Source organism: Lepus europaeus, chromosome 14 (genome assembly GCF_033115175.1).
Source record: "Lepus europaeus isolate LE1 chromosome 14, mLepTim1.pri, whole genome shotgun sequence".
NCBI lineage: Eukaryota > Metazoa > Chordata > Mammalia > Lagomorpha > Leporidae > Lepus > Lepus europaeus.
The window spans coordinates 43,587,170-43,613,631 of NC_084840.1; the positions used below are offsets into that span (position 1 = coordinate 43,587,170).

General features: G+C 38.9%; 1 protein-coding gene across 3 annotated transcripts in view; it reads left to right on the forward strand.

Moving 5' to 3' along the window:
* Window positions 1-24,436, forward strand: part of SLC39A12 (solute carrier family 39 member 12) — a 69,329-nt gene extending 44,893 nt beyond the window's left edge. For all 3 annotated transcript variants that reach the window (XM_062211357.1, XM_062211358.1, XM_062211359.1), the window contains 3 exons: window positions 115-273; window positions 1,879-2,066; window positions 23,909-24,436. In XM_062211357.1, the coding sequence (XP_062067341.1) occupies window positions 115-273; window positions 1,879-2,066; window positions 23,909-24,037 (476 nt within the window). In that variant the 3' untranslated portion in view covers window positions 24,038-24,436. The remainder of the gene's footprint in view (window positions 1-114; window positions 274-1,878; window positions 2,067-23,908) is intronic.
* Window positions 24,437-26,462: the final 2,026 nt, after the last annotated feature.

Consider the following 26,462-nt stretch of genomic DNA (forward strand, 5'->3'; position numbering starts at 1 on the left):
TCAAAAAAAAAAAAGAGTGGATGGGAAAGGTGGTCGTACTTGAAGGATTCCCTGAAACACATAGCACCAGAAATGCTTCTCACACTTTTTTTTTTTTTTTTTTTTGTTCCATAGGCAAAGCCATTAGCTTGTTAGCGGTGATGATACTGGTTGGGGACAGCCTGCATAACTTCGCCGACGGCCTAGTGATAGGAGCGGCCTTCTCATCTTCCTGTGAGTCAGGAGTGACCACGACAATCGCTATCTTGTGCCATGAAATTCCACATGAAATGGGTAAGTGCTGTAGACAAACCACTCTTTCCTGTTGGTTGAGAGGGTCAGAATATATTCCTAGCTATCATTTGCTAGGATTCTTTTTCCAGCACAGATTGAGACATGAATACTTTCCATGTATCATTTATTTAAACCATAAGAAGAGGACTTGAAAAACAATTCCTGTACCCTGGAATCAAATTTGATTAAACTCTTTTGTGATCTTCCCAGGACCAAGAATGCATCTTTTTTGGATTCTGGAGAATTCTGTATGGAAGAGAGACATTCAGAGAAACCTCATTTTAAAAAAACTTTGGAAAGGACTTCAAAATCTGCATATTAAATATGGGAAAATATTAAGAGGGCTCTTTTACTCATTATGTCAGTAAACAAGCCAATGAGATAAAATAGCATTGAAATTAAAACCAAGCCAACCATGGTTTCATCAACCTGATTTGCACAAAATGTTTGAAGCCATGTGTAAAACTGGAATGACAGGTATCTGGTAGCAGCTGTACATAAGACTGTTTTTCTGGATAATCTTAATAGCCCTGTAATTCATATCCTGCCTCCAAGGAACCAAGATGGGATAGAAGAGCCATTTCTAATATAGACCAGAAACGCTGGAGGCTGGTCGAGGTACACATGTGCCCTCAGGAGAACACTGAGCAGTCACTCCCTCTTTTTCCCTTTTCGGACCTACATTGTTGGGCCACTCTTCCCTTGTACCCAGCATCCATCACTCAGTCAGTCCTGGCACTGACTCATTACTGACGCATCCTTCTTGGAGCAGTTTATCCAAAGTCCTACATGAGCTCACTACAACATACGTGGTCAGAGAGCCATTCCCTGGAGTCCCTGGTTACCTCTTGTAATTGTGGTGTAGCACTTGCTCCTCAACCCAAAGCCACAGGCCCATGGGACAGTCTGGATCAGGCCAGCAACGACATTTCAAGACCTGTTCATGGGGCCAAATATGGAGCAGAACAAAGAAACCGAGTCCCAGAGCTGTCTGTTTATTGAATTTCAGTCTCGTCTCAATCCCAGAGACTAAAACAGATGCTTTCAGAGTCACTCACAAGCTTTTTTTCTTTTAGAGTAAAGGTAATGAGAGAATAAGATTATTTCCCTGTAATCGTAAAGGGAAAAAAATTCCCTAAGCAACTTTTGTCATGATTTAAAAATCTCTTCTTTCTTTAAGAGTTTTCTCTTCCCCCTACAGCAGTTCCTGCGTAAACAGATAATAAAAGCCCATAGAACGTCATGATTTCACCTGGAAAGTTTCCAGGTCAGAAGATTTAGAAATCCTGGGATAGCAAGTGACTGTTTTACATTGACCTAAGTTGAAATGTCACAGGATAACCGGACTAAACATGTCACAGGCCTCTCTGTGTATGTGCCATTATTAGGGGCAGCCAAAGGAATAGAATTCTCAAAATACAACTTTCCAACAGTAGTAGAATGAGTTGACTAAGAATGCTGGAGAAATAAGTAAACGCACGTTATTATCTGATCACCCACCTTGACTTAAAACACTGGATCTAGCTGCCAAAGTGTGAAACTGCCTGAGATCAAAATGTCATCAGTTCCATTGCAATTACAGTTTCTTGTGGCCTTAACCTTCAGGAGACTTCGCAGTGCTCTTAAGCTCTGGACTTGCCGTGAAGACTGCCATCCTGATGAATTTCGTCAGCGCCCTAACTGCCTTCCTGGGACTCTACATCGGCCTCTCGGTGTCTGCTGACCCGTGTGTCCAGGACTGGATCTTAACTGTCACTGCTGGGATGTTCTTATACTTAGCCTTGGTGGAGATGGTAAGCTGCGATGTTTCTCTTTTGTTCTCCTAAACACTGAAAATGTACAACAGAAGAGGCAATACAGTGCAAAAACAAATATGGAGAAGAGAAGAAAGAATATACATAAAATATAAGTGACAAAGGAAATATTCAAGAAAGTAAATTGTGGGCAGATGGAATATAATGAGTTGAAAAAAAAAACATTTTTAGTGGATTTAAGTGGAAAAACTTTAATCTTTGTAATTTTCAGAAGTGCTCATGAGCTCCTTCTGTTCCAGCTTTGTTATCTATGTGTTGCCTGCACCTCCACCTCCGAAACAGTTATGTTGAATAGCCAACTGTTTTATTTAGGTAACGGGATATAGTGCCACTGGTTGAATTAAATAACTGTCGGACTTGATTAAGCTACCCTATTTTAAAAATAATTTTGTCTTTAAGTTTTAACTGCCAAAGGACTATCATGCTGGAGAAATGAGAACAAGAAGATAAGTATAGTATTTGATCTCTAAACATGCAACATAGGAGTGGGTGTTTGGGCTAACAATTTTGGCCCTGCCCAATCTAGGTTGTTGGGAGCATTTGGAGAGTGAACCAATGAATATGACATGTGTGTGTGTGTGTGTGTCTATGTCTCTCAGTCTTTCGAATAAATAAAAGTATATAAAAAACAACATTTTCTAAAGAGGTCCTTGCTGACACTAATAATTCAGCCATCACTTTTTGTTCTCTATAATCTTACAAAGGAATTGAACCTCGGAAAATTCATGTTTTTTTTTTTTTTAAGATTTATTTATTTGAAAGGCGGAGTTACAGAGAGAGAGGGAGAGGGAGAAACAGAAAGAGAGGTCTTTCATCTGGTGGTTCAGTCTCCAAATGGTCACAATGGCTGGAGCCAGGAGTCAGGAGCTTCTTCCGGGTCTCCCACATTGGTGCAGGGGTCCAAGGACTTGGGCCATCTTCCTCTCCTTTCCCAGGCACATTAGCAGGAAGCTGGACTGTAAGTGAAGCAACCAGGTCTTAAGTCAGTGCCCATATGGGATGCTGGTGCCACAGGCAGTGGCCCTACTTGCTATACCATAGTGCCAGCCCCAAATCTCATGTTTTATACCTCATTAATTTTCATTTCTGTAAGATAAACCAGTCATTTTTTTAAGGTCTCCCTCTTTTGGACTTGTTAACAAGTTAAATGTCTGAAGGTAAAAGTCATGATGAGTTTACCTTCTTATAGAAAGGAGTAAAGGAAATAAAAATGAAATAACAAAATAAATACCTAAGACTGAAAAGAAGTAAGAATAGAACTAAATTATGTTATTACCTCTGTCCTGGAGAAGAGAAAGTAAAATAAATAGTCTTGAAGGTAACGTGTGGAGCAGGTCCGTGGGATTAGCCAGGACCACGCAGAATCCAGCTATTGTCCTGAAGGTAAGTGAAATAGTTCATGAGGGGAAAAGCAGGCAAGGCAGGAGCTTGCACTGATACAAGGAGAAGAACTGATTTATGATGCAGATTTCAAAAAGAGACGCTCAAAGTAAACACTGCCATTTGATACCCTAGCATATGTGCTTCTGAGTTTCTGGTGGTTTTTCTTAATTCTTAGGAAACTCAAGTGGATGGGATTAACACCAAATACACTTCCATACCTAGAAATTTTCTTATGTATTACTTGGGATACTCAGGGAATTCCCGAAGTTTGGTAACAAAGTTAAAAGTGAAATAAATGTTGCCCTCTTATCTGAGCCCATCTTCGAACCTAAGGTTGATGTTACAGAATCCTGAGATCCTTCCAACTAGAGAAACCTTGGTTTGTAACTCCTTATGGTTGCATGAACTCATTGTCCCCCACCACTGAGGAGCTACCTGTGTTTAAAATGTTAACAGACCATTCCTCAAAATTTACTCTTGAGCCTTCTGGTTTGCAGCTTTCTCTTTTAAATTCTTTTCTCTTTATGGGTCAGTTGGGGGCAACCGCTGTATTCTTTTGAGGTTTATCCTGTTTTTAACACAGACTGTACCCCTCCTCAAACATAATGGACATTTATGATCAGAGAATACTTTTTCATTGCTATGTGGTCTCCTCTCCTAAAATTGATCTGGGAAGATTATCAAGCGCCATTTGTCATGTGGAACCTTACACTACACTTGTCATTTCCCATTCAGTGTCTCTGTTCCTCATCTTGTTGAATGAGGCTAAGCAGTTGCTTCTAAGAAAGCAGTGTGGCTGGTGTCCTATGAGATTCTTGACTTTCTTGCAAATTGCTATGGGCCAAGGGAAACCCAGGATCCTGGCAAAAAGACAGGAAAGAAAATACCCCCAGTTTCCTGGGGCTGCTTCCTGCAATCCAGGTCGCCTGCTCTCACGGCCTTCTAAGTAACTTCTAAACAAACATAGCTCTTTCACAGAGCAGCAAGTTTAACTCTTGCTGTCCTCTGGGGCTATGCCAAAGAAAATAGTCTGTCATTTAAGGAGAAGAAAATAAGTTTGCAAGACTCCATGAAACAGCAAAGAAAACAAATTTCTACAACTAGAGGGCAAAGAGAAATGTGACCATGTACTGGTTCTTCACTGACTACTGCATATTTACCTCCTGAGCCAGATTAATGTGCAACAATGAACTAGGTGTTTGCTTGGTGTATGTGTTTGAGAGGAGTTGGGTGCATTTCTTAAAATTCCTAAAAAAAAAAAAAAAAAGGAATTAGGGCAGCAGTTAGGCCATTAGCAATGGGTCAACAAAGAAGAAGGTCTTCTCTAGGGAAAGCTGCCAGCCCTAATTCTCCAAAGTGGGACTGCCTTGTTCCAGGCACACGAACTCCCAGTAGCACTGAACAGTTTCTAAGGGAAGTTAAGAATGAGTGCAGCTCTGGGTGGCCAGGAGAAATCAATTCTGTTATAAAGATCAGTGTCCTAGCCTGGGTTTCCCCCAAAACAGAGGCAAAAACAAAAAAGAGGGTGGAAGCAGTTCATGTGGGAGCTGATCCAGGGAGGAAACCACGTGAAAGGCAGCCGGAGGAATATGGGGAATGAAGCAATGTCCGTACAATGATGCATTTGTGTTCAGTGCACCAACACTGTGGGGCTCCCTCACATGTGACCTTCTGAGGAGACCTAGGAAATATGCCCCAGAACTGTTTATCTGGAAAACGAGAGGGGCTTCCTCTTTGGACTCCAGGCCCTACTGTTCCTAGCTAGCTCTACAAACATTATCCCCCACATTCACAACTCGTGCTTGACAGTGGTGTTCCCATGGGGGTCCCATGACATCACGTCAGAGAAGCCCAGGACACAAGAAGTGAGGCATTGAGCATGGGCCCGAAGCAGGGCTCTTTGTAAAACTAGTCAACACCTTCCCGGGACTGGTCTCCGCAGCAGGGACTGGGGTGAGGGATGGGGCTGCGAGACTATGAAGTGGCATGCGAGGGATGTCCATTAACAGCTGGCCCCTTTCGCCACTCAGATGGGCTCCTGCCTCCTCCACTTTTAGGTTCCACCTACCTCAGAGTCCCTTTCATGGTGTGAGACTGCCCAAAGCTGCACGGAGACTTCATATGAAGCAGTAAGACAAGCACCAAACCCTGCTGGTGTTGAGGTTGTCGTTGACAGGCATCATAACTGGCCTCCCGCACCCACTCTTGATTCCTTTCACCTCCAGGCAGCACTTTTGCTGACCTAGGCTTCTTTCCTGGCCGAGGCGACAAAGGGCTTCACTGAGAAGTCCGCAGCTGTGTCCTAATCAGGCCATATTTCTTCTAATGGGCTGTTCTCCATTGCTTCCCTGCATGGAGGCACCAAGAGATGCTCCAAGCAATGCCCCAGTCTCTAGACATGTTCTTGTCCTATGGAGCAGCAGAAACCCTAACTCCTCACTGCTAATCTATGGCAATGATTGCTACCACTGTAATGACTTTTTTGTTGTTGTTAGTTGATCTATTGGTATAAGGAGCCCTAAATGACCAGGTGGTAGTCATAGCTTCAAGCACACTGGAAAGTTTATTGTATTCCCTGGGGCACTGTCCCTAAGAAGAACGATCTGTGATTGGACAGTGCCTAAATTTATAGGAATAGGAACCACAAATTTGACAACCAAGAAAACCAGCAATGACTAAATATCAGTGCTTTGTGATTTATTATTTGTTATGTCTATTTTTTTTCTTTTCACTAGGTTCTTAATTTTCTGCTTATGTTCCTTCTTTTTGAGGTATAGTGACATTTTTAAAATATGAGAGGCAGAGAGAGAGAACACACGCTTTCACCTGCTGGTTCACTTCCCAAATGCTCTTGACAGCCAGGGCCAGACTAGTGCTAAATCTGGGAGCCCCAAACTCAGTCCCTATCTGCCATGTGAGCAGCAGGAGCTCAGTTACTTGAGCCACCATCAATACCTCCCAATACCTGCATTAGCAAGACACTTTCAACAGGAGCCAGAGCTAAGTAGCAAACCCAGGTATTTTGCTATGGTACACAGGTGTCTTAACTGGGAGGTCAATTGTCTACCTTTATCACTGATTTTAAATTACTCTTGTTTTCTAATATTAGCATTATGCCTATAAATCGGCTGGGAAATGCAATATTATCAGATTCCCATGTATTTTAATACATTGAAGTTATAATTCTATTGATTTTAAAATATCATTGCATTCTCATGTAATTATTTTGTTTTTGACATATTGGTTATATAGAAGTATGTTGTCTAATCAATATTTGGAACTTTTCTAAATACTTGGAATTTAACTTAATTCCTTTTTTGAACATATATTCTTTTATTTGAGTCCTTTGAAATTTCGGGGATCTTATTTTAAGACCCAGTGTTTTAAAGAGATATGGTCTATCTTGGTAAATGTTCCCAAGTGCATCTAAAAAGTACAAGAAGTTGGGTATAGGGTTTTGTGGATGTCATTTCTGTCAGGCTAATTGACAATGTTGTTCATATCTTCAGATATACTGATTTCTTTCTCCACTTGTTTGATTTTAAAATATCTACATACATTGGGATTTTGCCTACTTCTTTAGCTGTGTCCACTTTGCTTCAGGTCATTAAAGCTATTATTTGATGCATACATATTAGAGGTTGTGACAGTCACTTTGGGCTAATTTATAATAAAAATACCATGTAGTGGGGGCAACTGGAACAACAGAAATTTCTAGTGATTCTGGAGGCTGGGAAAGCCAAGATCCAAGTGCTGGCTGATTTGGTTCCTGGGGAAGGCTCTTCTTGATCTGTGGACAGATACCTTCTTGTTATGTCCTCATATGATGATGAGGATAATGATAGGGAAGAAGGGAGAACCCTCATGTCTCTTCTCATAAAGGCACTAATCCCACCATGAGGACTTGGCCCTCATAGCCCAATTACCCCCGAAGACCTCATTTCCAAATACCTGCACGTTGGGAATTGGAAGTTCAACATGTAATTGTGAGGAGACACAAGCATCCAGTTCTTAGCAGGATGGTCCTGTCTTCTTGATGAAGTGAAACTTTTGTTGTGCTGAACAGTTCTTTGTTTCTGGTAAAATCCCTTGTCTTGAAGTCTCAACTGTCTGAGGTTGATAGTCACATCTGCTTTCCTGCTTACTGTTTGAACAGAACATATTCTCCGTATTTTACTCTTCTGCTTACTTTTATAAAGTAATTAGTAGGGCCTAGATACAGCGTTTGAAGTGGCACCTAACAGGAAAAGTGTCTAATACAATCAGAAATCCCTGTAATTACTAGGTTAATATCTAAATATGTTGTGTTGTTTTCTTATATGAAAGGTGGGGTAAAAGAGCTTAAACACATCAAAGAAAAATAAAGCGAAATTCAGTTGGCCACTCCAACTTACATAAGAATACAGTCAACTCTCCATAGTCAAGGGTTCTACATCCATAAATTCAACAAACTATAAGTTAAAAGTACTCAGAAAAATAATTGTCTCTGTGCTGAATATGTGCAGACTTTTTTTTTGTCATTATTTCCTAAGCAATAATGCAGTACAACAATGATAACGGCATTTGCATTGTACTAGGTGCCACAATTCATCTAGAGATGATTTTTAAAATATATGGGAAAATTGAGTAGATTAGAGGCAAACATTATTTATATATGGGACTGGAGCATCCATAGAGTTTCACATCTACCAGGGTTCATGGAACTATTCCCCTGAGGGCGAGGACATGGAGAGATATCCCCTATTTCTGACCCTCTTCCTCTATCAACCTCCCTGTTACCACATAGTTTTCTAGATCTGTCACTTTCTTCCTTAGCTTTTCTGGATACTCTTTTAAATTGGTAGCCAGGATTTTACCTAGAGCATGTTCCAGTTTCCAGGTAATCATCTTTGTATGAAAGGCAGAATAGAGAGTCTTTTGAATTTGGACTTATGTTCCTCTACCTGTGAAACAAAAATGCAAAAATAGGGTCTGAGTGTCAAACCTGGTTGGCAAATAGGATCATCCGTTGTCCAGAGGAAGCGTCCATTGGTTTCTTTACACATTTTGCAGTTCAGTAAATAGAATAGTTTCAAGGCAATAAATTGAGTGAAAAGCATATGAATTGACCAAAAGAACAGCCCCCTTTTCAGCCAAGCTCTTCCTCTTTTCTTAATCACATGACTGTAAAATTAAACTCAACTGGAATCCTGAACTTTTTAGGATATTGATCTTGTTTCCCCCTCCCTGTCATTCTTTCTTATTGAATTCACTGAATTTGATTGTTTCTTAGAGAAATCCAGAGAAGTCTAGTGCGATTCAGTCAATAGTGTGCCATCACTGCGCTGGATTTGGTAAATGTGAGTCCTTTCTCCATCCTGATAACTAGTAAGTCATCCTTTCTTCAAAGGCCAACACCTGGATGCAATCCCTTCAAGCACTACCCATCCACAGGAAAGGGTTATTTTGTTTGAAAAAGACATATGAAGGAACTTTTGAATACATCTTTGTTTTTAACAAATATTTTGCAATACTTGCTGTATCCCAAGTCTGAGTACAATTGACATTTTAAATACTCTTTTGCATAGGAAGAAATGATCAGCATTTAAAATCCATTTCAGGCAGTAAAATTAGTATAATTTAAAATCCACAATTATTTCTTCACAAAAGGAAGAAGCATGAATCACTTACCACCAACTTGAAAGACTTCCATTCTCTTTCTGTAAAAGTCAGTCACACCGTACACTTAGAAAATTTCTACTGAGAAAATGATGACTAGTTTGATGAACTATGAACTCTAATTTTTAAAAAAATGATTACTAGAAGTGTTTGCATTTTTCTGTGTCATGTGTCTCTTTTCTTGTATCTTCTCTCTCAAGCCATGCACAGGTACACATATACACACCCCTTCCAAACTAATCATTTCTGAAAAAAATGCTAAAGCTGGCTGATAGGTGCCTTTGCTGAGCTGTACAATTAAGAATTTGTCGGCCGGTGCTGCAGCTCACTTGGCTATTCCTCTGCCTGCGGCGCCGGCACCGCGGGTTCTAGTCCCAGTTGGGGCGCTGGATTCTGTCTCAGTTGCTCCTCTTCCAGTCCAGCTCTCTGCTGTGGCCAGGGAGTGCACTGGAGGATGGCCCAAATGCTTGGGCCCTGCACCCACATGGGAGACCAGGAGGAAGTACCTGGCTCCTGACTTCAGATTAGCACAGCACGCCGGTCGTGGCGGCCATTTAGGGGGTGAACCAACGGAAGGAAGACATTTCTCTCTGTCTCTCTCTCACTGTCTAACTCTGCCTGTCACAAAACAAAACAAAACAAAAAAAAGAATTTGTCTAACTGAATCCCTCTCCCAAGACAAAAATAGAGTAATGCATTGTTAACTACAAGTTAAATGCAGGTAGCATTTTGTCTCTGCTAATTATGAGTGACAATGGTATGATTTTTATCTTATGACTCAGAGTTCTCAAAGGATGAATTCTTGTTTATCTCCTGCTGTAAGCCGCTTTGTGAATTGTCTTGGAAAGAGACTTTTGGGAAGTTTTGGGCCCACAAGTTAGAAAAAGAATCTTCAGAGAAAACTTTAGTTTGGCTACCTTGCATACACCAAGAGCTTTGGTTCTTGCTTTCCTGCTTGTTAGGAAGATTAAAATGGCTATGTTTGTTGAGCATAGCTACCAACTGAAAAAAAGCTAAATTTGTGGTTTTTGTTTTTGTTTTTTTTTTTTTGACAGGCAGAGTGGACAGTGAGAGAGAGACAGAGAGAAAGGTCTTCCTTTGCCGTTGGTTCACCTTCCAATGGCCGCCGCGCTGCGGCCAGCACACTGCGCTGATCCGATGGCAGGAGCCAGGTGGTTCTCCTGCTCTCCCATGGGGTACAGGGCCCAAGCACTTGGACCATCCTCCACTGCACTCCCGGGCCACAGCAGAGAGCTGGCCTGGAAGAGGGGCAACCGGGACAGAATCTGGTGCCCCGACCAGGACTAGAACCCAGTGTGCCGGTGCCGCAGGCAGAGAATTAGCCTATTGAGCCGAGGCGCCGGCAAAAAGCTAAATTTAAAACAGCACCAGTGTCTATGAGAACAAATCTCCTAATTTCAGGATATTGCTGGGTCAGCATAGTAATCTGTATTCAAGATCCTACAATTTACTAATCAAATACAATTATAAAATAGAACGCTCCTTAACATCCCTGTTTTCATTGCTGTCAAAGGGACAACCAAGAAAATGAATTTCAGGGGCTGGCATGGCACTGTAGATTAAGCCACAACCTACAAGGCTGGCATCCCACGTTGTCCCAGGTATTCCACTTCCAGTCCAGCTCCCTGCTGATGCTCCTGGGAAGGCAATCGAGGGTAGCACAAGTACTTTACCCCTGCCACCCATGTGGGAGACCTGGATGAAGTTCCTGGCTTCAGCCTGGCCCAACCCTGGCTGTGGCAGCCATTTGGCAGCTTGAGTCTGATTTTTTCTCTCTCTCAGTAACTCTGCCTTTTAAATAAATAAATATTTTTTTTAAAAAGAAAATGAATTCCATAAAAGAAATGTAAAAATTTAAATAAAAACCATAGAATTTTCACACACAAACTTTTAGTGAATTAAACTCTTGGTAGATTGTTGAAAGGAGTTGATACAGCATGTTGAAGCAAACACTTCAGAGCAAATCTTTGCTCTCCAGAATTCTGTAGAATGAGAACTCCTCCAGGGCCCTTTTGAGGTCTGACGGCTACTGAAACCTCGTCTCCCTGCATAGGCAGCCTCGGTCTCATTAGAGCAGGCAGGTCTCAGAGAGGAGACGCTCAACTTCCCTAAGCAAAAGAAGTTCAAAACAGACAACACTGTAGACTATTTGCTAAAAGGGGATCCGATCCTCCTGAAGTGGGCTGTGTGTGGTTATTAGCGAGCATGAGAGCTGAGTTTATGCTCTGGGACTTAGGGATCTAAACATAACTTCACGTTTTTCAGCGCAAAATAATGACAAAGAATCCTCATCATGCAGCAAATGATATCCTCGCACCAGCCCATAGACTCGCAGATCCAGCCTAAATACTGGTGGTTATTACACTCAGCTCAGAAGTTAAACAGTGAGTGGAAGCTAAGTTTTTCAAATATTGGAGTAGGTGCGTATTTATTGTGGCAAAATATACATGACATGAACTTTACCATTTCACTCATTTCCAGTTCAGTGACATTAACGACATTCACTTGGTTGGGCAACCATCACCACTCTCCATTCCCAGAACCCTGTCATCTTCTCAAACTCTAGCTCTGTACCCATTCAGCACTAACTTCTAATTCTCTCTCCTGTAGCCTCTGGAAGCCAATAGTTCATTTTCTGTCTCTATAAATTTAGCTACTGTAGTCACTGTATATAAATGGAATTATAAAATGTCTGTCATTTTATGTTTGGTTTATTTTTCCTGGCATAATGTTCTCAAGATCCATTGGTGTTGCAGCATGTGTCAGAATTTCACACCCTTTTAAAGACTGAATTATAGTCCACTGTTGTATATACTAATGTTTATCTGTTCAGCCATTGATGGGCATTTGGGTTTTTGCACCTTTTTAAGTTAATTTTTATATATGGTATCAGGGAAAGATCCAGCATCGTTCTTTTACACGTGAATAGCCCCCTCGCGCCCATTGCTTGTTGAAAGGACTGTCTTTCCTTATTGAATGATCTTGGGATTGTGTCAAAAATCAACTGAATACATGTAAAAGACTTTGTTTTCAGGCTCTCTGTTCCACTCTCTTGGTTTCTATTTTGGTCTTTAGGCCAGTACCACACTCATTTGATTACTGTTACTTTGCAGTAAATTTTGAAATGAGAAAATGTGAATCTCCTATTTTTCAAGATTTTTGTGGCTATTCAAAGTTCTTGATATTTTGTGTGAATTTTAGGTTGGATTTTTCTGTTTCCACAAAAAAAGTCATTGGCATTTTTGATAGAAATTGCATTTTGCCTGTAGATCACTTTATATAGCATTGATAGATCTTAACAATGCCACTTTACAATCTGTGAACTAGGATGCCTTGCCATTTATTTATTTTTTTAATTAATTAATTAATTAATTTATTTTCGACAGGCAGAGTGGACAGTGAGAGAGACAGAGAGAAAGGTCTTCCTTTGCCGTTGGTTCACCCTGCAATGGCCGCTGCGGCCGGTGCACCGCGCTGATCCGAAGCCAGGAGCCAGGTGCTTCTCCTGGTCTCCCATGCGGGTGCAGGGCCCAAGCACTTGGGCCATCCTCCACTGCACTCCCGGGCCATAGTAGAGAGCTGGCCTGGAAGAGGGGCGACTGGGACTAGAACGCGGTGTGCCGGCGCCGCAAGGCGGAGGATTAGCCTATTGAGCCGCGGCGCAGGCTGCCATTTATTTATATCTTTAATTTCTTTCAGCAGTGTTTTTTTTTTTATTTTCAGTGTACAAGTTTTTACCTCCTTGGTTAATGGTATTACTAAATACTTTATTCTTTTTGGTTCTATTGTAAATGGAAGTGTTTTCTATTTTGAGTTGTTCATTATTTCTTTTGAGAAATGCAACTGATTTTTGTTTTCTTTTTTTTTGCTGACCTTGTGTATTTCAACTTTGATGAATTTGTTTGGATTATGTTTTAACATCTTGGGAGTACATAAAAGGTATAGATAATACTTACTTAATGGATGAGTGTATTTCATAAGCAAGATTTTTAAAAATACAAATGTTATAATATTTTAAATAAATAGAGGCATATTTACAAGTAAAAAGTATTTCACATTAATCACACATATCCTTTTTATCTTTTCAAACTCACCAGAAATAGAAATCAGAACTTAGCCCCTCCATTGTCTACATTGCTCCTGTTCTTTATTTTTAAATTGCATAAATAGAGAAACATGCATTGATGAGTATAAATGAATAAAATAAAACTCTACTGTCAAAGTTGAAAGGAATGATGTCCTTTTAAATTCTTTATACACATGTGTGTATTATACACATTTGTGGAATACTGTGAAAACTCAAAAATGTACACAATGTGTAGTGAACTCTTTAAATTCTTGTACTCCATGAACAATTGATAATTGTGACTTTTCATTCACTAGAGTACCTCTGTTAGTACTTCATAAAGATTTTAATAGTGTCTGCCAGATAAAATCTTGCTCATTTAGACAAGCATAAGTTGTTTATAAATTTAGTCTTAAGTCTGTTAAGCAGGTAAGATTATTGTTATGAAGAAACAACGTATGTATGGCTGCATGTTTTTGATGATCTGCAAGGCAAGCAAAATGATCAAGTGATTGTCTTCATGTTGGAGCACTAATTCAGCCAGTAAATTGTAAAGTCAATGCATGTGAGAACACAAGCAAAACAGTCTGTATACTTTTAGAGGTTTAAAGACAAAACAGTCTTCATAATTTATCAATTTTTTCAGCAAGTTGTGTTTTCATAGATGGCTTTTTCAGTAAATTTTCTTGGAGACAGTGCATGGATAAAGGGTTACATTGAATGTTAGATTTTGCAAAATCTGGATAGACTTTTGGTTGTCACTAAGAACCACATTCAATCTCTCCTCCTATCAAACGATTTAAGGACTCCTCTGTACCTCTCTGATCATTTAAAAAAAAATCTGTTTATTTCATAGGCAGAGTTACAGAGAGAAAGAGGGAGGGGGAGAGAGAGAGAAAGAGAGAGAGAGAGAGAGAGAGAGAGAGAGAGAGAGATCTTCCATCTACTGGTTCACTCCCCAAATGGCTGCAATGGCAAGGGCTGTACCAGGCTGAAGCCAAAAGCCAGGAGTTTCTTCCAGGTCTCCCACGTCGATGCAGGGGCTCAAGCACTTTGGTCATCCTCTACTGCTTTCCCATTAGCAAGGAGCTGGATGAGAAGTTGAGGAGCTGGGACTCAAAGTGGCACCCATATGGGATGCTGGCATTGCAAGCAAGAGGCTTTACCCACTATGCCACAATGCCAGCCCCTCTCCAATAATTTTTATAAAACATATTTTTATAAAATTGTAAATAGTCATCAAAAGACTTCACATTATTAAGAGAAAAAGTAGTTGAATGTCTGACTAATATAATTATAAATATATGGATGGGCAAATATGCGAAAGTTTTTTTTTTTCATTTTTTTCTCTGTGTTTAACAATACGGAGATTTCAGTAGCTCTTCGTAGCAATGTTCAACATTTAAAAATAAAAAGTTAGGTATTTTGGTGGGAGAATACTGTGGAAAGTGCTTAGATTAAATCTTGTCCTGATTATAAATAGAAGGCATTTGACTTTAGACACCAAACACTCCAGTAACTGAAAATATGCTGTAGTTTTCCCTTCTTTGTATGTAGCTCCTGCTAAGAGTACTTCTTTAGTTTGTAATAGGGATAGATAATGTTCTTTTTTGTTTTTCTTATACTGTCTACAATGGTCTCCACTAGCCACATATGGTTATTGAGCACTTAAAGTGAAGCTAGTATGACTAGGAAATGGAGTTTTTAAAATGAATAAGCCTTATTGTTTAGAATAACTTTAGGTTCACTACAAAACTGACTTGGAAGCACAGAAAGTTTCCATATGCCCCCTGCCCCAACACCTGCGCACCCACCCTACTACATACAGTCACACGCCACACAGGGGTGCATATATGCAATCCTTGAACCTACACTGACACATCATTACAACTCAAAGTCCATAGTTTACTGTTTAAGGCATAACCACACACACACACACACACATACACAGAGAGAGAGAGAGAAAGAGAGAGATGGACTCCAAGCACTGGTACATTTCCCCTAGTGACCATGGCATCCATGGCTGAGCCAAGCTGAATGCAAGAGCCAAGAACTTCTTCTTGGTCTCCCACACAAGTGGCAGGGGCCCAAGCACTTGGACCATCATCGGTGCATTAGCAGGAAGCTAGATCAGAAGCTGAGTAGCCAGGTCTTGAACTGGTACTCCAGTGTGGGATAGTGGTGTCACAATCTGCCGCTTAAGCTGCGGCACAACAATGCTAGCCCCAACCCTATTAATTTTATTGCTTTTCTTGTAACATTGTATAATTGTGAACATTCTGGTTTTTGCCTTTTCAGATTAGGTTCTTTTACTCAGTAATATTGTTTTAAGTTTCCTCTATGTCTTTTCATGGCTTGATAGTTCATTTCATTTTAGTGCTAAATAATCTATTGTCTGAATGCACTACGGTTTATCCACTGAGGACATCTTGGTTGCTTCCATATTTTACCAATTATCTATACAGCTGCTAGGAGCATCCATGTGCAGGTTTTGTGTGTACATAATGTTTCAGCTCCTTTGGAGAAATACCAAGGAGCATGATTGTTGTATCATATGGTAAGAATATGTTTAGTTTAGTAAGAAACTGACGAGCTGCCTCCGGAAGTAATTGTACCATTTTGCATTCCTACCAGTAATGAGAGAGTTCCTGCTGATCTGTGTCCTTACCAGCATTAGATGTTGCCAGTTTGAGCAAATATTTTTTTTTTCCCACTCTGTTCCTTATCTTCACATTTTCTTGACATTGTCATTCATCAGACAGAAGTTTGTAATCTTAATGAAGGCCATCTTATCTCTCTCTTCTTTCATGGATTATGTCTTTGGGGTTTTGTCTCCAAAGTCATTGAGTACCTTAAGTTACCAAAATCTCTATTGCAATCCTCTAGGAGGGTTAATGTCCATGGGGTCTTTAGTTAATGTCCCCTCTTTCATTTATGACATGGCTTATTGATTTTATTGATCTTTTCAATGAACTAGCTTTGGTTTTAATGAATTTCTATATTAACTACCTATTTTTAATTTAATTTATCTCTGCTATAATTTTTATTATTTTCTTGTTTTACTTTGGATTAATTTGCTCTTGTTTTTCAGTTTTATAAGATGGAAGCTGAGAATAAAGAATTTTGCTCTTTCTTATTTTCCCATACATGTGTTTAGTGCTATGAATTTCCCTTAAACAACTGCTTTCACATCATCCCACAAATTTTGATAAATTATATTTTCACTTTCATTCAGTTAAAACTTTTTTTCATTTGTCTTGAAATTTCTTCCCTAACACATGTCATTTAGAAGTGTGTTGATTAATCTCAAAGTATTTTGGGATTTTGTAGCTCTAATTTATAGTTTTATCCATGTGGTTGAGCATAGACATTGCATGGCTTCTGTTATTTTAAATTTGTTAAGGTGTGTCTTCTGGCCCGGAATGTGATCTGTCTTGTTATGTTAGTTATATGCTGTCACGTAAGTTGGGGAAGAATTTGTAAGCTGCTCTTTTTGGATAAAATAGTCTAGAAATCTCAGTTATGTACAGTTGCTGCTAAATTCAATTATGTCTTTATTTGGAGGTTCTAGCAGTGGAGCGCAGCTACTCATCAACCTTGACCGAAGAGCAGCCCACATCTAGCGGGGAAGATTGCACTCTTGGTACGTGCAGTTTTAGAAAGGATGTGTATGAAGTGGTGACACCTGCCTGGCCAATTTGATCAGCCGAGTGAGGCCTGGCAGTCACTTGGGGGACAAATGTCCCAGTCAGATTGCCCTCACCTCCTCAACCATGTTTGTATAGATTTTCTGCCCACTGGATCTGTCCATTTCTGATAAAGGGGCATTAAAGATTCTAACTGTAATAGTAGATTGAATAATTTCTCCTGATAGTTCTACCAGTCTTTGCCTTATATATTTTGATGTTCTGCTGTTATGCTCATACATGTTAAGGACTTCATACCTTCCTGTTATAGTGATTCCTTTATGATTAATCCCTTATCATTTATCCCTGATAACTTCTCTGGTTCTGAGTCTTCTCTGAAATTTCCTATAGCTACTACCACTTTTTTTTTTTATTGCTGCTGGTGTAGTATCTCTTTCTTTTTTAAAGACTTATTTATTTTGAAAATCAGAGTTACAGAGAGAGAGGGAGAGACACCAAGAGAGATCTTCCATCTGCTGATTTACTCCCCAGATGGCTGCAAAGCAGTGGGCCAGACCAAAGCCAGGAACCAGGCACTTCCTCCAGGTCTCCCACATGGGTGTCAGGGGCCCAGGTACATGGGCCATCAACCGCTGCTCTCCCAGGCCATTAACAGAGAGCTGAATCAGAAGTGGAGCAGCAGGGACACGAACAGGCACCCATATGGTATTCCAGCATCACAGGTATGAGGGCACCCTCCGGCTGAGTCTCTGGAGTTTTTAACTGCCAAGAGTTGTCCATAATGGGCTTCCACAGTCTATTGCAGTTGGCTTTGCCTACCCTGGCATTGGTTCCAGTGGAGGTGTCTACTGCTGGACTTCTGCTGTGACGTGATTCTCTGAATCCACCTGCTGTTGCTCCAATTTCTGGAGCAGTGGTGTGCTCTATGATCTCCCTTCCTTGAGTTGTCTAAGAACTAAGACAGAATGACAAGTCCTAAGCTCCTTATATCCTGGACTGGAAATCAGAAGTCCCTGATAATCAACTTTAAAGTGTACAGTTTTTGTACGGAAATAAGTAATTAGAAATTTGCAAACCAAATGGTGATTTGCTTCCATTTTGTTCTTAGATGTGTGCCTTTTGCAAGGACAAACTAAGCCATTGGCAAATGTGATATAGTTGCAGTAGCCTGGAGAGTGAGTGCCCCTCCAGACATTAAGCATAATAATAACATTTCTCACAAGGCATTTCTGCTGGCAGCAAATAGGTTTTCTCCATTTTTATTTTCTAGGAAAGTCTATTTCACCTTTATTTTGAAGTACGATTGTACAGGGTATAGAATTCTAGGGTGTTTCTCTCTCTCTCTCTCTCTCTCTCTCTCTCTCTCTGTCTCTATCTCTCTCTCTCAACTTTACGTGTTTCAATCTACCCTCTTCGGAGTTTTCTTCATCACTTTTCTTAGAGAGAAAGATGGTTCTGCTTACCAGGTGCTTCAGGGTACGTAACTGGTTTTTGGACCCCTCTTGTAAAGAAGATACTGTAAATCAGTTGTCAAGGGAACTTTATAAATGAACAACCAATTCTGAATGATGCCAAAGCTATCCATTCCTGAGAGAAAAATATTTTAAATGCAGCTTTATCTTCATAGAAACATCACCAGATGTCTTCCATAAATTAATATTGAAATTTTGTATTTAGATTATAACTTTTTAATAATGAAAAGTCTTGGACCTCTTTATCCTAGAAGCATTGGTGCTGATCTTGGGTATGTACATGTATGAATCATGAATGAAGGTAAATATTGAACACTAGTGATGGATCTTGAATAACATCAACAAGAAACAAGTTTCAGATTCCAAGAGGAAGTGGACAGAGCAGGTTTTGATTCACACAAGAATCTGAAGCTCAGACATGCAAGAGATTGGGATGAAGAATATGTTTCAGGAGAGGTCTGATCCATCCAGCTTTGAACCAAGTCTTCCCTAGTGTGTAATTACCACCTAGTACCTGACACTCATGTGTTTTGGTTTTCTACATAAGCCAAGCAATCATTTCAAAGCTTCAGCTTGACTGGGAACTCAATTAAGGGGACTGACTCAAGTTTAAAATATGAACTGCATCTTACTTTCTGAAATATTCAGAAATCTCACTTAGCAGTTAATCATCATGACTACATCTCAAATAATACATAGGACTTACAGACACCATTATCTGTGGGCAAGTCATGAGCAGCATGCATACTCTAGTGCATTTGAAGTAATGTGTTACTGTATCTTGTTTCAAAATTTTAAAAAAAATAGTAAGCTAAAGGAATGCATTCTAGGTAAAGTTGTGTTTTGTTTTGTTTTTTTTTCCCCAGAAAACTACAACTCCTTTACTGTCAGGTTTGCACCAACAGAGTTGTATCTCATGCTAAACATGGTGCTAAAAACAAACAAGTTATTTTTGTAATTCAAGGTTTCCAAGTTCTAGCTGAAATCTAAAGAACAAGAGTTTTGCTGTCTAGGCAAGGCTCTTTTGCCAAAATTTCTTCTCTTCTCCTATTCCTTTACTTCAGTGTTAGTACCCTGTGCTCTATCCATCATTCACTTCCTCTAGTCTTAGGGCATAAATCAAGGTATGAAAAATTGCTTAATAACAGAATTTAGCTGCCCTAAAGGAAAGGGCAATATTTCTCTCTTGAAAGACAGAGGGGAGATGATGGAATTTCAGCTCTTGTCTGGAAGTTTGAAAAAAGGAAAAACAAAATACATTCTCATGAAAATGGTTTCATATGATCCTTTATTTTCCTGGAAAAAATATTGACTGAAATGGTAACAAAAAATATGGGCAGATTCAGAGGACGTGAAAAACTGTAATCAGATATGGTTTGAGTTTTCATATTGTATTTGTATCTTTTGGATAGGACTCTATGGTATGTGGGTACATATGACGGTCTTCAAAAGGTTCATGGAAAATGAAAGTAAAAAAGTTTATTTTGGTGCAAAAAATATTTAATATGCATGCATAGTATCTTATTCATATACTTTTTGAAGGCTCTTTATAGACATGGATTTCAATTTTTTTCTACCAAAATAAGCTTATCTTTTAATCTCATTTTCCATGAACTTTTTTGCAATACTCTTGAATTCAAAAGTTATTACAAGTCATATGTTCATCCGTAATCATGCTAAACAGATCCAAGTATTGTCTCAAAAGCAAGTGTAGCTGGGGTTTCATTAAATAAAACAACACACACACACACACATGCACATGGAATATTGAGATCGGCTACTCAAATGAAAATTAAAGTTTCCATTTTGGGTTGACCATCTCCTTAAACCTTTGTGAAATGTTGATTTTTATTGTTTGGGCATAAGCAAAAGACTTACAAAGTCTGATTCTATAGTTTTTTTAAATGCGTATTGTCTGTCTTAAAAATCAAAGAATCAAAACTGTGACATCTCTTATGAGAAAGGCAGCATGCTATCTATATTTTATATCATGTATCTTTGTCATTTTCATCACATGCAGTGATAATTTATGCCTAATAAGACAATCTTAGCGTGAGAACTTGCCTTTCTTTCTAGTTCAATGGAAAGGTGTTGATTAAAATATGATGGATTTCAGACAGACAGGGTCTTTGTAAGTGCACATGAGTCCACTACAGCAATGAGCTGACCTAGTTTCTTGTCCTCATTCTGATATCATTTCGATGAGCAATCTCCAAAAAGTTCATGAAAAATGAATATTATGAAAAAACTGTGAATTTCAAAAATTTTTCACCAACATTCATGAACTTTGTGAAATTCCATTGTATGTGTTTGCGGGTGAGTTGGACAAAGCTAATATTTTTTCTCCTGTAGGATTATGAGGAGTAAGGGGGAGGAGCTTTGGATATAAGAAAAACAAGATAAATAGATGCACCTAAAAAGCAAATAAAGTAAGCATTGCCTAAGATTTTATAGCTGGAGCAACTGAAGAGAGCTTGAGAGAAAGATGAGTGACTTAAAGCACATCCAAATGAATAGCGAGTGACTACCAATAACTGTGACTTAAAAAAAAAGCAAGCCTGTTCACATCTCCGCATTGTACTTTGTGTGAATGCTACCTTTGGAGGTGTGAAATACTCAGGGGCGCTTTCTTGTGGAAGATACCATCTGCACCCTCTAAATAAAGAATTCTTGGGTTTCTTGCTGGGAATAATGTCATTGGTTCACCTGCTCTTATAAACACATATATCCAATTCTTTGAGGTATTAGACACTGCAAGGAAGCAGTAAATTTAGGCTAATGAGAAAAATGATAGATTGAATAATTATTTTTAAAATTGCAGCATTTTTTTATTTAGTCCAGATAGAAACTACTTGAGATTTTGCTGTCATTTTCAGGATACTAATACCAGCTCCGTGGTTTTGTATCTAAAACTTTTGGGCTATCATATCTATCCTAATCAAGAATCTACTTCTCCCCAGCTGGAGGTCCTGAGTGGAAATTTGAGTCAAAGATGGAAATTCAAAATTGAGCTTTCTAAAATGTAGGTTATTTGGCCATTGTTGTGGGCATAGTGGATTAAACTACTGCCTGGCTACTCTGCTTCCTGTCCAGCTCTCTGCTTATGCACTTGGGAAAGTAGTGGAAGATGGCCCAAGTACTTGGCCCCCTGCTAGCCTGGCTCAAACCTGGCTGTTGTGGCCATTCAGGGAGTGAACCAACAGATGAAAGGTCTCTTTCTCTTTCTTGTCTCTGTGTCTTTCTCTCTCTCTTCCCTCTTTCTCTCTCTGTCTCCATTCCCCACCCCTCTCTCCCTCTATTTCTTTTCTTTTTAATTAATTAACTAAATAATTTTAAAATGTTAGATCATTAGGACATTGATGATTTGAAAATTCATAACAGATTCTATGTATTGAACCAGAACCATTTTCTCTACCATATGTCTGTCCTGTTAGAAATATTTTTTCTATAATAATCCACTGAAAACAATCATGGTTCATGATTCATACTTTGTCTATCTTTGCCAAGAAAATGTCTCCACAGCCACTCTTTTATCAAAGACAAAAAACAGGTAGGGACTGTGGAGATATGACATGCTGTTAATTCTATCAGAACTTGTAAATGACAATGATCTTGTTTGAAAAATGAGAGGGAAATATCCAATGTCTTATCCCAGTGTTTAGAAATGAAATTAACCAACATGTGAGCCTCCAAGTGACCACAGATGGTATACTTTTTTCTGAGATATAGCTTATTGAGGCAGAAAGAAATTACCTATATTTTCTCACCCAGGAGTAAACCATTAAAAACTGCTTACCAAGTTATTGATAATCAAAGGTATTGGGAAAGTCCAATGCATGTATCTTGTTAATCCTTCAAAAGTACCATCAAATGCAAGGTCTTTGAGAACAAATACTATCCCTTCCCCACACAGATAAACTTTAATATAACTTAAAATGCTGCCAAGTCCACTGTGGATGTTGGATTAGCATCAAGATATTAGGAACCAAAACAGTTTTATTAATAGAATGACAGATGTTCATTCACTAAATAAAAAACAGGGAAAGTCTATCATAAACCCATTGTTAACTATATAAACAACTTGCTATAATTATACCCAATTTAAATATTAGAGCAATTATACATATATAATATGTAAAATATAAAATGTTGCAACTTCCTTTTGCTAAGTCACTTTACTACACAATTAAAAACAAGATATATTTATCCATATTTTATTGATTTTTCAAAATCATTTTTGATTTACAATTTAGATTCGTGAACTGTGCAGGGTTTGTGTAAAGGGGCATGTTTATGTATGACATAAAAAGGTGTGATTTGTTTGGGGCCGTCCATCCAGGACAGCAGTCTGAATCTTGCTTTGCCTCTAGTCCACTGTTCCACGCTGGGTGTGCGACAGTAACCCCAGCCCTCGTCCCATCATGCTAACTCATGCAAAGGAAGAAAAACCCACTCCAGGCACACCCGTATAAGCACACTCAGGATACTCCTCTACCACAAGCATCTAAAAATGTGTCCACTGGTTTTTTCATTGCCATAAGTCTAAAGTCCTTGAATATTTGACATGTTTAATATTTTATTTGGTAGATAAGATAATCCTGTAGTTCTTGACCAGAGGTGACTTATATCCTTCAGAAGACATTTGATAATGTCTGAGGACATTTGTGGTTGTCATGACAAGGAGCAGGGGTACAGTTAGCATCTGGTAGAATCCACAGATATGAGTGAACATCCTAGGACACACAGGAGACAACCTGCTGCAAAGAATTTTCTGGCTTGAAATGTAAATACTGTGAAGCTTGAACCAATCCATGTCTACCTGAGCTTCACTTTTATAGAAATGACTATTGTAAAAAGAGATATACTCATGGTGACCTTGTGTGTGTGAAGGATTGGAAGCACTATGAGGTAAGAACACACTGTAGCACTTCAGCTAGGGACTTGTTAAATGGTCTTAAGGCATTTCACAAACAAGCAATGCTTTCCACTTGTCTCTCCCAGAGTAAAATGGAGTTGGAAGAAATGATGTCTTTATTCTTCTAAAGGTCAGAAGGACCTTGATTATCTCTTTGAAAAGAACATTTATACTCATGGACAAGGCTATTCAAACTGTTTGTGGAAAATGGAATAAAAAGATAATTTTATGTTGCTGTAAAAAAATTTAAATCCATGAACAGTTTTTTTCACAATGCAAAGGTTTCATGAGCCTTTTGAAGATCCCGCATATGCTTTGCAGCAGCTAGTCATTTAGTGTTTCCTAAAGCTAATAGAAGAGTAAAAAATAATACCTCTTATGTATTATTCTTCTGGAAACAAAAGAATTGGGTCTCAGTTGATAGCTATGTCATTGTAAGACTTCTGCCAATACCAGCATACTTGTAACCACACTTAAATGCCTTAACTTGAGCTTATATTTCAAAATTGTGGTCAGAATAGGTATTAAGCATTTTGTAACTGTTTGGGGAATTTTAAAGGTTATTAAGTTCTGAATAACACACTCATGTTTTCCCACCAAGCTTTTCCCAGCAGTTGAATATATCTGGATCTTATTCTGGTTTTTTATTCTTTTTTTAGCTTCCTGAAATGACTCATGTTCAGACACGACGACCCTGGATGATGTTTCTCTTACAGAACTTCGGATTGATCCTAGGTTGGCTTTCTCTCTTACTCTTGGCTATATATGAACAAAATATCAAAATATAAGTTAGGATTCTCAAAATCCTGAAAAAATGAATTTTTACAGTATCATTACTTTACTTTGGTTGTATTCTACTGATTTGTAAGTTTTTTTATCTTATAGTATGTATCTTTTAGCTCATTAACTTATTAATTTAATAATGCAATTTTGGTTTTAGAAATATATCAAAGTCAGGCTATCCATAATTGAAATTTTGTGTTTTCAGCAACTTTATGGAATGTATGCTTTTTTTAGTAATTAGTAAATTCTGAATTAATTCTAATGACTTAAATATATTGTTTTTGTAAGACAGATTGTTGTGTTTGAAATGAACAGATGCTGGTGGAGATAAAATCAGCTGCAACTTCTTTGATGTCAGTAATATACTTTTTTTCTGGGAGATTATAAAGCATAAGCAAAGTAAATTACTAACAAATGCAATAAAGTTTAGTTTAATGTGGTGGTTCGTGTTCCCTTCTGTTCTGGAATGTTAGATTTTAATCCATCTCTTACAAAACCAGTGTAGTGTAGTTAACCTGCAGGCATTGCCCACTGGTTCAAGTGTGCTCATGAATAAGCAATGCTAGGAAGTCTAAAGATTACACATCAGCATTCTTAGGATCAGTCATCACACACGAAAACTTCTGGTCCAGGCCAGGAGAACTGGAACCAAAACATGAAGTGCAAAATTTTTTTAAAATGAGTCAAGCAGAAGATTAATGACTAAATGCTCACAGGTTATGTGACAGAGATTATTTGCCTAATAAATGAATGCAATCTTACTGAATAGTGAAATACATTTTGTGGTTTTTTCCTGAGGAAACACAGAACCCTAAACAGGATTCAGAAGGTAAGCTTGGGAAATGAACAAGTAACATGAGTGATAACCTAGCTAAATCGTTCAATTGGAAAATAACCTTGAGTTTAGTGATTTTCTTCTAGAAAATGGATGCCTATTTGTTTTCTTGAACAGATTTTATTAAATATCTTGACATGGGGAAAAGTTCGTTTTACTGCTAACTCCTCTCACAATGCTCAGCCAGATAGACACATTTGTCTTGTCTCTTACTCACCAATAGGTCGATTCTCTTTGCATGATCTTTTTCAACCACGTTTCTCTGATTTCAAAATGAGACGGATTTCTTCTCCAGGTATCTTTAGAGCTTGATTTAAGAGTGCACCCACGTATAGTGAAATAGTACTCACATAATGCATAACAGGATCAACTGGAAAGCTTATCTCTGGCACACACGTGTTGTCAGGCTCCAACTCCAGAGTTTCTGATTCTGTAGCTCTAGGTAAAGCTTGAGACTATGATTTTAAACAACTTCCAGGTGATGCTGATGCTGCTTCACTGCTCAGAGCATCACTGGTGTCCTAGAAGTCCTGTGGACTTGACTTCAAGAAAGAGTGGGTTCACAACTCTGTTCTCTTAGAGCTCTGTGCTTGGGAGTGAGTTGGTCACACTCTTTCAAGCCTCGTGCTAGATGTGAGTTCCAAAGCTGAAACTCCCATCTCTTTGTCCCCTTGCCTTGTAGCATTGAATCAGTTCCAGAAGTTACTGTGTAAGGAGTCCCTAGATGGGTAGTACTTTTGATTCATATTTGCCCTGTAAGGTGAGTAGATTCAACACAGCATTTTGTCCTTCTTTTGTTAAAGAAAAAAATTGTAGACAAACAAAAACTCCTTTGTTCAAAGTAGCACAATGGTGTAGAAGTCTCATTCAAGAAGTCCCTGGCACTGGCTGTGTCTGGGTTTCTACAACTAGGTTCTGATTTTGATATTAGGCCTTAATTTATGCCAGCTTAATTAGAATAGCTCTGACAGATGACTTTGCTCCAAGATCAAATTTAGAGAGGTTTTGAGCTGGCTAAATTAAAAAATTTTTGCTGTGAGCTGCTCCATCTATAACCTTCAATTTAGAGGCCAATTCAGGCCTCTGGTAAGGTTGGGAATAGGATATAGAGGGGCTTTAAGGGAGCCAGCTGTTGGAAGGATTTAGAGGAACATTCCCCAGCGATTCTTGTGCAAGCCTGTCACTAATGTGCCCTGACCTAACCATCCAGAGGTCATTTGCAGGAGGTACCCGGGGGGTAGTGTGATCAAGTGGCTCCTGAGGGTACCTTTCTAAGATCATCATTTCAATACTCTGGTTTCTCTTCAGATCATATAAATCTTTCGCCTTTTACTAAGATCATCATTTCTCCTCTTCTCTATCTTATCATTGACTTTTTGTTAATTTGTATTGAGTTCCAGACAGTCAACCAATAGCCTGAGAGGAACTTCCAGCCACAAGCAATCTTAGAATTGCTAGAAAAGTCTATATTCCTCAGAATTGAGTGGTAGTAATAAGGATATGATGACAACTATTTGTCTTCTAAATATGGGCTGAGTCTAAATTTGGAATGGCTGAACATGGTCATCCCTTTAACTGTCTTAGTTTCGTTTCTC